This window comes from Rhinolophus sinicus, chromosome 3 (genome assembly GCF_057876585.1).
Source record: "Rhinolophus sinicus isolate RSI-liver-muscle chromosome 3, RSI-T2T, whole genome shotgun sequence".
In the NCBI taxonomy this organism is placed as follows: Eukaryota; Metazoa; Chordata; class Mammalia; order Chiroptera; family Rhinolophidae; genus Rhinolophus; species Rhinolophus sinicus.
The window spans coordinates 49,624,764-49,640,566 of record NC_142503.1 but is presented as its reverse complement, the minus strand read 5'-3'; the positions used below and the strand labels follow the sequence as shown (position 1 = coordinate 49,640,566).

General features: G+C 36.2%; 1 protein-coding gene across 1 annotated transcript in view; it reads left to right on the top strand.

Moving 5' to 3' along the window:
* The window catches only part of WDR41 (WD repeat domain 41), a 42,212-nt gene extending 26,937 nt beyond the window's left edge, over positions 1–15,275 (top strand). The window contains exons 9-13 of the mRNA XM_019728162.3: positions 4,579–4,763; positions 7,214–7,335; positions 8,146–8,234; positions 9,191–9,324; positions 15,027–15,275. Coding sequence (XP_019583721.1) covers positions 4,579–4,763; positions 7,214–7,335; positions 8,146–8,234; positions 9,191–9,324; positions 15,027–15,179 — 683 coding nt within the window. The 3' untranslated portion in view covers positions 15,180–15,275. The remainder of the gene's footprint in view (positions 1–4,578; positions 4,764–7,213; positions 7,336–8,145; positions 8,235–9,190; positions 9,325–15,026) is intronic.
* The last annotated feature ends 528 nt before the right edge of the window (positions 15,276–15,803 follow it).

The following is a 15,803-nucleotide window of genomic DNA, read 5'->3' as shown; positions in this document are numbered from 1 at the left end:
AAAGGCAGGTTCTGATTGGGAGACTGACACTGAGCCATAAGCTCCAAGGACCCGGAGCGGCTGAGAAAGCGCACTGTGTTCTGGTCCATTACACTGGTCACGCCCAGCTGTCCCGTTTCAGCGGGGAAGCCGTGGTGCCATTGACCCGCATGGTTCCTTCATACAGGTGGTGGAATGTTACTGAGGTAGCCTTAGCTTCATGGCTTCTTTCCCTGTGTGACACGTAGAGAAGCTTACAACAGTTTCACCAAGAAAGGTTTCTTTGCGTATTTCTCTGCCAACTTCTTAAGGGACGGAAAATGGAAAGCTAAAGCAAAAAAAATTAGTGAAAACTAAAGAAAGGCCCTAGTGCTTTTCACTTTATAAACACCATGACTATGAAATTACACTGCAGGTACTAAATAAGCCAAAAGGATATGTAGGAATCATATACGGACAGGTAGTCTGGTAGAATTTGAAAATGATACTGTGACAGTCTGGTTTGTACATAGGCCTCTCTGCCTTGATGCAGATATTGGCGCATGAAATGATTATATCGCACAGTTCTCAGCCCTCCTTCTTTGTCCCATCAATTCCAGTGACAAAATGTGGCTAGTTACTGGATTTGTAACTCATGGGGAAATGGATTTTCAGTGAGGTGACCCTAGGGCAACCTTGGAATTGTAGACAGAACTCCCATCAATGGTGGGCAATCAATAGTAGGTTTGCCAAAGAGATCTGAATGCCTGGGCAGAAGGTTTTCTAATACAGACATACAAGATAACCTTGCTTATCTCTTTTGGCAAAAGGCTCTGGGTGCTTCTTCTTTATTTTATTCCTTTTCCTGTTTTGTGCTGACAGTATGGTATGGTAATCACAAAGTATTAGTAATTGTGAGGGATGGGTCTAGGCAGATGCCAGGTGAGATTTTCATACTAAGTGACTTTTGATGCTTACCTAGGATGAAAGTCCATCCAATATAATACATCATTGAGTTTGTTTGGTGTGAGACATTTTGAATGACCTGTTTTGGAATATAAATAATTTATATAGGATAAACTGCACTGACTTAGGTGAATGCCAGTAATTTTGTTTCTAGTGAAAAATTCCAACTGAGCACCAAATACTTTGTTTCTGTTGCACAGATGAGTCACAGACACTTGGGGGATTAAGTCAGAGCTGGCAGCTGTGTGGTCTCAGTAGGTACATTAATTTGGTTATGGTGACAGATGCAAAGTTGGAGTCAAGAAGAATCCCCACTCCGTAATTTCTCTAGTTCTTTTGTAGTTTGAGTGTAATTGAAAGAGGAAGAAAAGGGATGGAAAAGAATTTTATGAAAAGACTAGTACCATGTTTTCCCGAAGATAAGACCTAGCTGGGCAGTCAGTTCTAATGTGTCTTTTGGAACGAAAATTGATATAAGACCCGGTCTTATTTTACTATAATATAAGACCAGGTCTTATCTAATAAATATAATATAATATAATATAATATAATACCGGGTCTTATATGAATTTTTGCTCCAAAAGACGCATTAGAGCTGATTGTCCAGCAAGGTCTTATTTTCAGGGAAACACGGTACTCCCTTAACTTTCCCACCATTAAAATTAGAAGCTTGTTTCTCTCTACAGATAAGAAATGAACTTATTTCTTAAAAAGCAAATTCTGTGGTCTGTTAATAAACAATAGGCATTGGACTTGGAACTGAGACAAAATAATATTTACATGTATGATTGCTGATAATTCTTTATTTCTAAGTGATTATTCATCTAATGATTACAAATTTCTGTCTTGCTGGTTTATTTGATAAATGGAATAATTAAATCATAATTACTCATCTATGTATTCTTAAATTACAAGTAACTGGATGTTTTAATACCATTAATATGGAATAATACTAGTGGCTCAAAATAATACGAGGGACTCAAAGATAATATTTGATGTCTTTTTAAAATGTCTAAACACTTATTATTTTATTTGGTTTGTACAATCATTCTCATTTAGAACTTGAGAAATCCAAATTAAAGAAGAGTTATATGACTTTCTAGAGACTACATGGCGAGTAGCAGTCAGAGCCAAAATCAGAACTTGGCTTTCTAGACTCATGCTACATTGTTCTATTCTACCTTATTCTAAATAGCAAAAATTAAAATAGATTACATTTATTTAAGATAATTTTTAGTCTAAGCAGTTGTATATTTTCTGTTAAATATATAATTTGAAAGGTGTCTTAGTTGGCCCACTAATTTCATTTTCTTGAAAGGATTTAAAAACTTGTTATTGTGCAAGAAATACAGAATAGGAAAATGAGAAAATAGTGAGAAACATAAAAAATGTAAAAATTAAAATTGTTCAACTATATAGCGTTAAGCACTGGCCCATATCCTTCTAGATGTTTTTCTGGGCATATGTATTTGTGCATATGTGTATACATATGGTTTGCTGTTTTGTAACAGTATGTTGTGAATATATTTCCACATCAATATTAACATACTTTTACAACTTAATTTTCAATAACAGCATTACTATTCCATTTTGTGGATGTCTTATTTATTTATTCAATCCCCAATTATATGTTTAGGTTGTCTTCAGATTTTTAATGTTATGTATAACAACCTTGTATGTCTTTGATGTATACTTTCCTTGGGATAATAAATTCCTAGAGGTAGAATTGTTGAGTCAGTGGATTTGCATTTTTTTTTTAAAGGTTTTGATGCAGATTACCAAATTTGAAGGGATTATATCAATTTGTACTAGGACATTCGTAGTACCTGAGTGTGCTAATTCCCTATGCTTTTTGCCAGCATTTGGGTATTTTCCTTTTTTATAATCTTCCCCAATTTCAAATCAATAAGTAGTATCTCATTGCTTTTAGATTTCTTTGATTATTGAGGGAGTTGCACATCTTTTCACATGTTTACTCACCATTTGTATTTCTTATTTTGTCTGTTCAGATTTTTTGCCCATTTTTTCTGCTGGAGTATTTATCTTGTTCTTAGTGATTTCCAAGAACTCCTTATGTATCAAGCATAATAAACCTATTTTGACATCTAAGTTGCAAATTTTTTCCATCTTTTTGCCATTTAAATGTCTGACTTTTTTCACTAAGCAGGTATTTTCTGAGATTTCCCCAATTCCCACCCGGCCTCCTTTAGAGCGTTTTAGTACTTATATTCATAAAAAAGTATTCACCTTTTATTTTCTTCAATCCTTTAAGTATCTTTAATGTTTTAATCTTTTTGAAACTTATTTGAATAAAGTAACAGAAAATATATATACCAGTGGTGCCAAAAAATGTGTACACATTTTAAGAAAGGAAAAACCTGTATTAAAATTGTAATACTTAACATATACTGATAACAAAAGATGAATACAAGTCACGTGTATACATTTTTTCTATCTATATAGTATCTGGTATCTCTATCTATAGCTATATATCTCTCTCCCTAGTTGCTGGCACAGAGTGCCTAAAACTCTTGTAATTTCCTAAGTGGTAACAGCACAGGAGCATCTTTTGTTCTAATGTTTGGTGTGATACTTCCTGACACAGGGTACTAAATACCTTGGAATTTTCAATAATAGCAGTGTCTTTTGTTCCAATGAGGCCACTCTTGGTAGGTTCCTGGGTCGGGGCTGTTCTCCAGAAATACCAAGCTATGATTAGAAGCTTGGAATTTTCAGCCCTAATCCCCATTCTCCAGAGATGGAAAAGGGGCTGGAAATGGTGTTAATAATTGATCATGTCTACGTGATGAAGGCTCCAAAAAAATCCCAACAGTATGGGATTCCGAGAGCTTCCAGGTTGGGGAACATGTGGAAGTGCTTGGAGATGGCATGAAAGCTCCACAACCCTTCCCACATACCTTGCCATGTGTATCTTCTCCATCTGGATGTTCACCTGCATCCCGTATACCACATTCTTTTTTAATAAACTGGTAACCATTAAGTAAGCTGTTTCCCTCAGTTCAGCGAGCTGCTCCAGGAAATGCACTGAACCCAGGGAGGGGGTGTAAAAACCTCTGATTTCTAGCTGATCGGTCAGAAGTACAAGTAACAACCTGGACTTGCTGTTGTCATCTAAAGTGAGGGGAGAGGGAGTCTTGCGGGACAGAACCCTTAAACTGTGGCATCTGATGCTGTCTCCAGGTAGATAGTATGAGAATTGAGTTAAATTGTAGGTCACTTAGCTGGTGTCACAGAATTGCTTGGTGTGGGAAAACCGCCCCTACATCTGGTGTCAGAAGCGTTGTGAGTGTGGTAGCAGGGTGAGAGTCAAGGAGACACACTGAAGTGTCGGTTTTCTAAACTGTCTGACCCAAGGCAAGGTTCTTGTATTCCCCAAACACTTAACCAAATATCCCAGCATGAGGTATTTCTTTGTTCACTAATTGAAATGCAGTCATCATCATATACTAAGTAAGTCAACTTGAGTCAATTTCTGCTCTTTCTGTTCTATTAATCTTTCTATTTGGCTCATTTAGGTGCCTCACTGTTCTAATTATTGTGGTTTTATAGAGCATGACTACTGGGCAGTCCATTCCTTTTTACTTTAGCCTGGGTAAAATGATCAATAGTAAGACCTATATGAACTCTGCCTAGATTGGAGTTTTGTAACTGGCTCCCACGTTGGCGAGCTGATCGTCTGGGATGTCATGGACTGGACCGTGCAGGCCTGTGAACGCAACTTCTGGGACCCGTCTCCACAGCTGGACGCTCAACAAGAAATAAAACTCTGTCGAAAACCAAATGACATTTCTATTCATCATTTCACGTGGGATGAAGAGGTAAAAAAAAAAAAAAAAAAAAAATTGAGTATCTATAAACTTGCCTTTTAAAATAAACCCAGTTTCTAATTTTAAAAATTTAATCTCATGATGGATATGGAAAGATATTGTTCCCAATGTTCAGGCTGTGCTGTAAAATATGGTATTTTCCAAAGATTGTACCAGTTGCATTAAAAAAAAGCTTTTAATCTTAGCTGCTATCCTTGAGGCATAGAAGTTACTAAATTGCCACAGATTGAAAAACTCTTACTGAAATTTTGGGTTGGATTAAATAATCCCATAGGATTGGAAGACAATGCTTTACATTGTTTGAAGAAATACTTTGGGAAAGAATCATTTTGAAGATTCTGGTGCTTTTCCTAGAGAGGTAAAGGAAATTAAACATTTCAGGAATGTGTTTCTAGTTCACTAGCATTCTCGGGCAAGGTGATTGTGTGAGAATTACTGATTTCAATCCTTTAGGCCTGGGCGGTGATGCCCTTGAAGCACTTTACATCTTTTCTTGTGGTGAGATTAGTACCAATAGTTAATGAATTCTGGCTCTGGTCTTACCATCTCTTCTTGTAGCTTTAGGGCTCATGTTCAAGGTAACCTTTGAGGAAAGGGGTTAGAGGAGGCTTTTATTTCATGCCTTTCTTTACTGTTTAAATGTTCTAATCATATGCATGTCATATTTTTATTTAAACATTCCAAAAATAATGTTCTGGATGGCGAGAGTATCGTCCATTTTTTGTTTTCTTTGCATTTGTCTTTAAAAACAAAACGATAGGCTAATAGGATAAAGAACACTAATATACCCAAAGATTTAAGTTTCTTTATATCCCAACTTTATTTTGAAAAAAATTATATATGATAAAAACAATAGCGTTTCAGAAAAGATGGAAAGTAGATTTCTAAGAATTGTAGCCCTAAAAATTATATGTACTCTTTTCTCACTTTTTAAAAATTTTCAAAAAACTTTAAAAATTTTTTCTCCTTTTTGTAAAAATTAGTGTTTAAAATTTTTTTCATTTTATATTTTTAATCTTAAAATTTTTAGTACTTATGAACTGCTATGAATGCTTGATAAAGCATTACTCAGTTTTCCCCAATTTTCTTCCTTTTATAGGGAGTTCTTTCCACCAGGGCCGTTAATTATTGGTAACAGGTGATGGATAAAGTGACTCTTGAGTAAATGCTGCCAAAAGCTCATGAATTCTCTAGGTGTGTTTTTCATTTTCTTTGTGATCTTGGATAAGTCACTTAAACTCTGCATAGACTTCTTGGTCTGTAGAAGTAGTTTCTGGGGTTTCTTTGTATTGAATGCTACCCCTAGGGCTCTACAGATTTTAGCAAGTTGGCCTGTTTTCCTTAATGCCCTTGGCACTGGCCCCCAGCATGCATTGCTAAGTGTAGAGTACCCATTCTGAGAATCAACTTGGAACACCAAAGGCTTCCCAGAGTCTAAATCTGGTATGATTCCCAAAGCGTGGGCTTTGGTCCAGATACTGTGTGGGTCTGAGTTGGGTTTGTAACCTTTGAGGCTGCACGAGAAGTGTTCCAACAGGGAGGTAATCTGTAGGGATGTTTGGAAAGGTCTGCCTCATTGGGGTACCTAGTGAGTAAGAATGAATGATTCTAAGACAAGTGCTACCAAAAGTCTAGTGGCTTGAAAAATGTTTTCAGAACCTCGATGGTGTGATATAAGGCAAGAGCAAGGGACTGGAGTAACATGACCTTGATTCATATATCGACTCCTTGTCTTAATTTTTTGTGTGACTTTAAGTTTTTAATTTTAATTTGCTCATCTGGAAAATGGAAATACTTGATTTTCCTACCTTAATGTGATGTTGTGAAGCTGAAGTAAGATAAATATTTGTGAAAGTACTTTCAAAAGATTAAAGTTGTTTTAGTAAAAAGTTTTTTTTAGCACATTTAGAAGAATGTTTTTGTGAAGTCTTCAGAGAGTCTTACGATGACAGTGCCACTACGGTATAGGCTTTTTTCCTATCCTTTATAGGTCTCTTGATTGTTTAAGATGTGCAGTGCAAGTAATTTTGTTTCCATTTTCCAGGCAAAAGAAGCTAAGTAACTTCCCCAAGGATATAGTGTTACGTGAATGAAAACCTAGCTTGCACCTCAGCAGCTCCTGCTGCGGGGCCAGTCGCCAGCCATAGCTCCTTTCTCTCCCTGTCATATTCCAATAAGGAAGAAAGGGACGCTAAGGGATATAACATAGCTTTCTGTGCATTAGTAGTTGTGTCCTTCTACCTTCTAAATGATCGGAGCTTTCCTTTGTGATTTGATATTTTTGGACTTCAGAGGCAGCACAATAATTTGGACTGAAGGTTAGGAATAGGGATAGGAACTGTGGCTTTCTGATGTCGCACCAGGGCTGCAAATCTATTACACCAGGTAGTGGTAAGTACTAGTTGTATGCTCATTTCTGAATCCCCCCACCCCTACCCCAGAATGTATTTGCTGCAGTTGGAAGGGGTTTGTACGTGTATAACCTTCAAACGAAGCGTGTGATTGCCTGTCAGAAAACTGCACACGACTCCAGTGTCCTGCACATCGCCAAGCTGCCACACAGGTAGGAGATGCAGCTGTTCTGCAGCAGATGACCGGCATTCCCAGTTCCTTGGGCTACCAATGTGATTGCTCAAGTGGCAAGTGACCTGGCTTTGTGGCTAACCCTGCTGTATTCTTGTGGAAATGGAGAGCCCCCGTGACTGTTTCTAACAGAAGAGTCTGTAGCAATATATTATTACAAAATTTACAAGCAGCAAGGTCCATATGAATTACACTGAATTTCATTACGAGAAGAGATACTTTAAAATATGGTACTTATTTAAAAAAGGAAAAGACTTGGGTACTTACTATGTGCTAATTTTTCTTTGTATGTTTTCCATAAGCACATCTTTTTGTTCTCTGTTTATAGCCAGAATCAAGTGGTCATCTCCTGTTGTCTGAGGCTACTAAGTGAGGGCTTTCCTCTTGGGGTAAATTTGGCTGCTGAATTTTCAGGGATGAAATTATCTGAAGGGAATAGTATTATTTTCTATGCAGGACACTTTCAGAGTGAGTGGCACCCTGAGAAGAGATGTAGTGAGAGGAGGGAAGGGGACTGCTCAGGGTAATTCATACCCTGTTTTCCTGAATGTATTTTAAAAAATGGAGATGAAATTTTTATACCATTTGAGCCAGTGTAACAATATAATGTTTGCCTTTCCCGAAGAGTGCTTTTACTTGGCATCGTAAAGCTATGTTAAGTTGTGATTTTTATGAGCTCCTGCCAAGAGCTGAATAAAAGCAGTTGAGGCCTCCTCTGATTTCTTTCACTGCAAATTTAGCATTGGCCCTCTATGGTGCTCTTTTTATCACTGATTTTCTGTTCTGACAGGCAGTTAATCTCATGCTCAGAAGATGGCAGTGTACGCATTTGGGAGTTAAGAGAAAAACAGCAGCTTGCCGCTGAACCTGTACCAACAGGTGTGTGTCTTTTCTCAAAAAGGCAGTCTTTCTTTTTTTCTCATCTTAAAGGGAAGAAAGGCAGTTATGTATAACCGCAAGAATAATATACCTCGTGCTCCAAATAGGCAGAAGATATTTACATGAAGCATATGGTAACTGTGGTCTAGAATTCACATCTTAACATTGCTTTAATATAGAATTGCCTGTTTATGTCAATTCAAGTCAACTAGGATTTTACTGTTTCGAGGGGAAAATTATTTTATGGTTATCTCACTGATCAGATAACCTAATGAGGTAATTATTCATTGATATTGTTTATAATTCTGTCTTATACACAAACAGAATTTGTGCCACCAGATATCAAACTGAAGTGTTTTCTTTCGGCCTTGAAGCGTTATTAACATTGAACTCAATTTATGGAAAAACAACTTTTGCATTTATATCATAATCTCATGAGCTCTTGACTTTCAGGTGTTTGGTTTGTAAAACAAAATCCTGGTTAGCAACATTAGTACAAGAAATCAGATGCTGGTATCTGGGGAGCTTTTTCTGGTTATCTAACGTCTTAGGGTATTGTGTTTGGACACACATGTTGCCTTTTGACTACCTTTTGTTGATAGATCTGAGTTGTGACACCCCCCACCGCCCCCCCTCCCCCATTTTGGCACTGCCATTCAGCCCTTCTACTCCTCTCCGTCTTCATTCCCAGTGTCTGTCTTTTTGTCATGTTAATACACCTTCATCAGTGGGTGAGTAGGGGCAGTGAAAAGAGATTAGCAACACAGCTGGTTCGATAAGAAAGATGACAGTGAAGTACCATTTAAAAACCCTAGAGCAGTGCCTGGTCCCCTCCCTTCAGCCCTTGACAGAGCATTCCTGCATTTACCCATCCTGATTTTCCGATCTTACATTGCTGTCATAAGTAAAGAGCACAGTAGTTTTGGAAATGACTGAAATGATTGTTTTTTTTCTAGTTTTTTTTAACATGTGGGGATTTGGAAGAGTGAACAAACAAGCCAGCCAACCTGTTAAAAAGCAACAAGAAAATGCCACTTCATGTTTACTGGAGCTCATTGGAGATTTGATTGGACACTCCTCGTCTGTAGAGGTATGGTCTTTAGTAGGCACACACATGTCCAGGGAATTCCTGCTCCTGCATCTCACTGCTCTTCCTTCAGTGGGTCTCCTGAAGACCTATACTTTCTCTTATCTGTAGGATTTTGCTGAATCGAAACATGGAATAGGATAAGTTACAGTATGTGCAATTAGGATCTCTCTTTACAGAGATATGATTTGAGGAAGCAAGGAATGCTTTGCTTCTAAAAAATGGACTTAATCACCATTGTTTATGAGATGAAGATAGCTGATAAGAAGGACAGTGTGAACCAGGTTGAATATACAGAGGGGGCCAAAAAAATGTATACACATTTTAAGAAAGGAAAAAATTGTATTAAAATTGTAATGCTCCACATATACCGATAACAAAAGATGGATACAAGTCATGTGTATACATTTTTTTGGCACCCTCGGTATGACAGTAGTAAATAAGTAGATAGTGCATGGAGGGTTGTGGTTATACATATAGTTAGCCTCACAGAATCTGATTCCAGGGGTATTTATCATATTCATGAAGAGAGCACGTTTTTACCTCCCTTTGCAGGATAATAACTTGTTAGCTTTAGTAACACCCAGTGTCTTGATTATCATTATGCATATATGAAAACACTAGTTGAGAATTATCAGATGCATACAATTCTAACTTGTGGAAATCCAGATACATTAAGTTACTATAGGCACCATTGCTTATAATAAAGGAATAAGATCAGTTGAGCTAAGGAAATGATTGGAACTGGTAATAGTATGATAGCAGTATAAGCAAGGCTTTAAGTAATATAATACATTTCTTGAATTGTTCTCCCGTTTCACAGCTTGGGAGGAACAAATTACTTTTCATTTGAAAGTGCATTTATGCTTAGGAGTAGCAGAATCACACTTTTTATCGAGCATTTCCTGTATTTCAGGCACTACACTAGACACTGACTTTACAAAGAGCTAAAATATAATCCTTGCCCTCATGGATCTTACACTTTAGTAGAGAAAAAGGATACAGACCTAATAAGCTGTTAGTCTAGGCTTCTTATGATGGACTCCGATGAATAGCAGGCAATGAGTATTCAGAAATGAGAAGAAAATGGTTAGTGGAAGATATGGGACTCGAGACTCGAGCTGAACCTTGTAGGTTAGGTAGGAGTAACACAGACTTGTGACACGCTCCCAGATGCTGGGTACTGTGTCTTATTCATCTTTGCTTTTCTCTAACAGGTAGCCTGTTGTTTTCATTTTGTTTTGTTAACTTTGTCTCTGCTTCGTTGGCTGTAGTGTAGTTGGGAGTGGTAAAGATTGAATGTGGTGAGCAGAAGGGCAAAAATGGGATTTCCTTGGTGGCAAGGAGCAGATAGGCGAGGCTAGAGCACTGGGTTTCTGTGAACAGACTCGCTAGGAGATAAAGCCTGGGAAAGTAGTTTTGGGTCAGATTATGTGTGTCCTTGAATGTAAGGCTGAGGAGTTTGCACTTTATTTTTTTTTAATTTTTTGATATGCTATTTTAAAAGAATAATTTTATTTATTTTCAATTTACAGTTGACAGAATTATTTTATATTAGTTTCAGGTGTACAGCATAGCGGTTAGACATTTGTATAATTTATGACGTGATCTCCTGACTAGTCTAGTACCCACCTGGCAGTATACGTGGCTATTACAGTTCTGTTGACTGTATTCCCTGTGCTGCACTTTACATCCCTGTGACTGTTCCGGAACTCCCCATTTGTACTTCTTAGTGCCTTCACCTTTTGCAACCATCCCCCTAACTCCCTGCCCATCTGGCAACCATCAGTTTGTTCTCTGTACCTATAAGTCTGTTTTGTTTGTTCATTTATTTTGTTCTTTAGATTCCACATATAAGTGAGATCATATGGTATTTGTCTTTTTCTGTTTGTCTTAATTCACTTAGTATAATAATTTCCAGGTCCATCCATGTTGTCAAAAATGTAAGATTTCATTCTTTTCTATGGCCGAGTAATATTCCATTGTGTATATGCACCACATCTTTATCCAATTGTCTATTGATGGGCAGTTAGGTTGCTTCATGTCTTGGCTATTGAAAATAATGCTGCAGTGAACATAGGGATGCATATATCTTTTTGAATAAGTGTTTTGGATTTTTTTGGACAAATACTCAGAAGTGAAATTGCTGAGTCATAAGGTAGTTCTGTTTTAAATTTTTTGAGGAACTTCCATACTGTTTTCCATGGTGGCTGCACCAATTTGCGGCCCCATCAACAGTGCACGAGGGTTCCTTGTGCAACACTAGTTGTTGATTTATTGATGATGGCAATTCTCACAAGTGCAAGGTGATATCTCATTGTAGTATTAATTTGCATTTCCCTGATGATTAGTGACGTTCAGCATCTTTTCATGTCTGTTGGCCATCAGGATGTCCTTTGGAGAAATGTCTGTTTAGATCCTCTGCCCTTTTTTTTTATTGGATTTTTTTTTTTTTTTCTAGTGTTGAGTTGTGTGAGTTCTTTATAAATTTTGGATATTAACCCTTTCTTGGATGTATTATTGGCAAATATCTTCTCCCATTCAGTAGGTTGTCTTTTTGATGGTTTCCTTTGCTCTGCAAAAACTTTTTAGTTTAATGTAGTCCCACTTGTTTATTTTTTCTTTTGTTTCCCTTGCCTGAGGACATAGAAAATATATTAATAAGAGTAATGTCTGAGAGTTTACTGCCTATATTCTAGTAGTTTTATGGTTTCATGTCTTACATTTAAGTCTTTAATCCACTTTGAATTTATTCTTGTATATGGTGTAGGAAGGTGGTCTAGTTTCATTTTTGTGCATGTATCTGTCCAGTTTTCCCAACACCATTTATTTAGTAGACTGTCTTTACCCATTGTAATATTGTTGCCTTGTCTTAGATTAACTGACCATATAGGCATGGGTTTATTTCTGGGCTCTCTGTTCTGTTCCATTGATCTATGTGTTTGTTTTTATGCCAATGCCATACTGTTTTGATTACTATAGCCTTGTAGTATAGTTGGATATCAGGTTTTGTGATACCTTCAACTTTGCTTTGTTCTTCTTTTTCAAGATTGCTTTGGCTATTTGGAGTCTTTTATGGTTCCATGTAAGATTTAGGATTATTTGTCCTAGTCTGTGAAAAATGCCATTGGTATTTTGATAGGGATTGCATTGAATCTATAGATTGCTTTGGGTAGTATGGACATTTTCATGATGTTAATTCTTCCTATCCATGAGCATGGTATATGCTTCCATTTGTTATTCAGTTTTTTTCTTCAGTGCCATATAACTTTCTGAGTACAAGCCTTTTACCTCTTTGGTTAAATTTATCCCTAGGTATTTTACTTTTTTTGATGCAATTGTAAATGAGATTGTTTTCTTAATTTCTCTTTTTGATAATTCATTATTGGTGTATAAAAATGCAACTTGTTTCTGAATATACATTTTGTATCCTGCTACTTTACTGAATTCATTTATCAGTCCTAATGATTTTTTTGTGGAATCTTTGGCTTCTTTCTATATAGTATCATGTCATCTGCAAATAATGACAGTTTTACTTCTTCTAATTTGGATGCCTTTTATTTATTCTTCTTGTCTGAATGCTGTAACTGGACTTCCAATACTGTTGAATAAAACTAGTGAAAGTGGACATCCTTGTTTTGTTTCTGATCTTAAGAAAAATGCTTTTAGCTTTTCACTGCTGAGTGTTAGCTGTGGGTTTGTCATAAATGGCCTTTATTATGTTGAGGTATGTTCCTTTTAGTTCCACTTTGCTGAGATTTTATCATAAATGGATGTCGGATTTTGTCAAATGTTTTTTCTGCATTGATATAAGATATTTTGTCCTTCATTTGTTTATGTAGTGTATCACATTAATTGATTTGCAAATACTGAACCAACCTTGCATCCCAGGAAAAAAATCCCACTTGATCGTGGTGTATGATCTTTTGAGTATATTGCTGAACTTGGTTTGCTTGAATTTGGTTTTGTTGAAGACTTTTACATCTATGTTCATTAGTGATGGGTCTATAATTTCTTTTTTGTAATGTCTTTATCCGGCTTTGGAAACAGGGTAATGATGGTCTCGTAAAATAGAGCTGGGAGCCTTCCATCTTGAATTTTTTTGAATAGCTTGAGAAGGATAGGTGTTAATTCTTCTTTGAATGTTTGATAAAATTCACCTGAGAAGCCATCTGGTCCAGGACTTGTGTTTGTTGGGAGTTTTTTGATTACTGATTTGATTTCGTTCTTAGTAATTAGTCTGTTCACATTTTCTGTTTCTACCTGATTCAATCTTGGAAGATAGTATGTTTCTAGGAATTTATCCATTCCTTCCAGATTGTAGTATGTTCTTATAATCCTTTGTATTTCTGTGGTGTCAGTTTCACTGGATTTTATTTTCAAAATGGTAGAAACCCATTAAAAGTTTTTAAGTGGTGGGGGAACCTTCAAAGTGGCACATTTGTGATGATATAGAAATGTCAGATTGTTAGGAATTTTCCTGAGTGAAAGTATTGACACTTAAGTATTTAAAAAAAAGTATCTCTGACTTCATTGAGAAAATCTAGACTATCTCTTAGGTGCTATCTCAATTTCCTCATTCCTTTTATTATATTTTCGTCTGTACTCTCTAGCCCAACCCCTCTATCTGTGTACTGAATTCTATCTTAGTTCTATCTCCTGAGCAAGTTTGCTCCTATATTAACCCTCTTCACTCCTACATTATCAGCTGAGGCCTCATCCTGCTGTCTTCAGAAATGTATATTTCAGAGAAAGCTCTCATTCTGCTGTTTTTTAATACTGTTTTTTAGTTTTGTTTTTGTTTTGTTTTTGTCTCCTTTATTTCACTCTTTCCTTGGAGGAGCTCATCCTTTTTATGGCTTCATTTATCTCCTCTTGATGCCAACTCTCCTCCACTTCACAGTGTCCGTGCTGCCTTCTCATCAACATTCCATTTTCCTATTAGTTTCTAGTCTATTCTTTCACTGGCTATGACCTTCCCTTTATTTGGAGAGGTTTATGTTTTGAAGCTTTTTCTGACAATTTCAGTTATTACTGATCTGTGTCCCCCTTTTCTGAATTTCTGTGGCAAATCATAGCCTGAACTACATTATTTATAGTACCTGATTTCATAGTCTTTAATTGATACCCTAATTGTTTCAACTATGATTTGGTTTTTATAGCTGAATTAGAACCTTCTTGAGGGTAGGGACCATAAGCATATAGATAACACTCAGTAAATGCTTATGGATGGATTAATTATATCTCCTTTTTTATAGAGAGCTGAAGCCAGTGTTTACCTTGGAGAATTTTGAATTCAAACTTTTTTTTTTTTTACATAGCCATTTGTATGTAAATAATAAGGAAAATATAAATGATTAAGTAAAGTAGGTCTGGCAGGACTTCTGACAAAATCTTAAAACCAGTACTTGAATAATATGGTAAAATTTCCAAAGATACTTTGGGAATTCCTGTACATTACAAAAATAGCTATTATTTATAGTTCTCTAATTGAGAATTCAAATACTAAGTATTTGTCTAGTAGTTATGTATTTGTATATGACTATTAGCAACACTTAAACTTTCTCATGGAAAATGAGTTTTACATTCAGATCCAACGAAGTCTATAAGGTACGTATCTTATAAGCCCGTGTGTTAAACCTAGTCGTGGTCTCTTCTGTGCTCCTTGGAGTTGCTGTAATCAGTAATTTTAAATTTCTTTACAGATGTTTCTATACTTTGAAGATCATGGACTAGTGACATGTTCTGCTGATCATCTCATTATTTTGTGGAAAAATGGAGAACGAGAATCTGGATTGCGCAGTTTAAAATTATTTCAGAAATTAGAGGAGAATGGTGACTTATATCTTGCTGTCTAGTTTAACAAATTCAGAATACATGTGAATGAACCTTGAACAGCAAATGTAGGGTAATACTCTGAAAACCATTAATATAGTGATCACTTAAATGCATAATGTGTATTTTTTTTTCTCGTCACTCCATAAAACTCTGTTTGAATTTTTGTGGGTATACAAACCAGCAACAGGTTGCTGCTTAAGTATTAGTACATCTACCAATGAATATACCTCTAGTGTTTTAGCAGTGAATTTTCAGATCACACTACAAACATACAGAAATAAATTATTCTGCAGTGTCCCTAGAGACAATAAAAAATGTTTTACATCAGAAATTACATGAGCTTTTGTTTAAGAAGGAGGAGTCAGAACCTCTGAATTTAGTATAATTTTGTTGCCTCCAATTAAATTCTTATTCATCATTACATTTTTAAAAAGTTACATATAATTTCTTTCATTTAGACTCCAAAATAAATATTTTAACTATACCTGTTCATTCCCTTAAATATGTCTTTAACAAACCTGCTTTTAAGGAAATATACATGATAATTACAGAAGATATTTGGGAGAAAAATTGAAAAACCCACTGAAGAACAGGTAGGATGTAGCATATCTGAATTGAAACCTGGGATCTCCAGGAGACGGTCC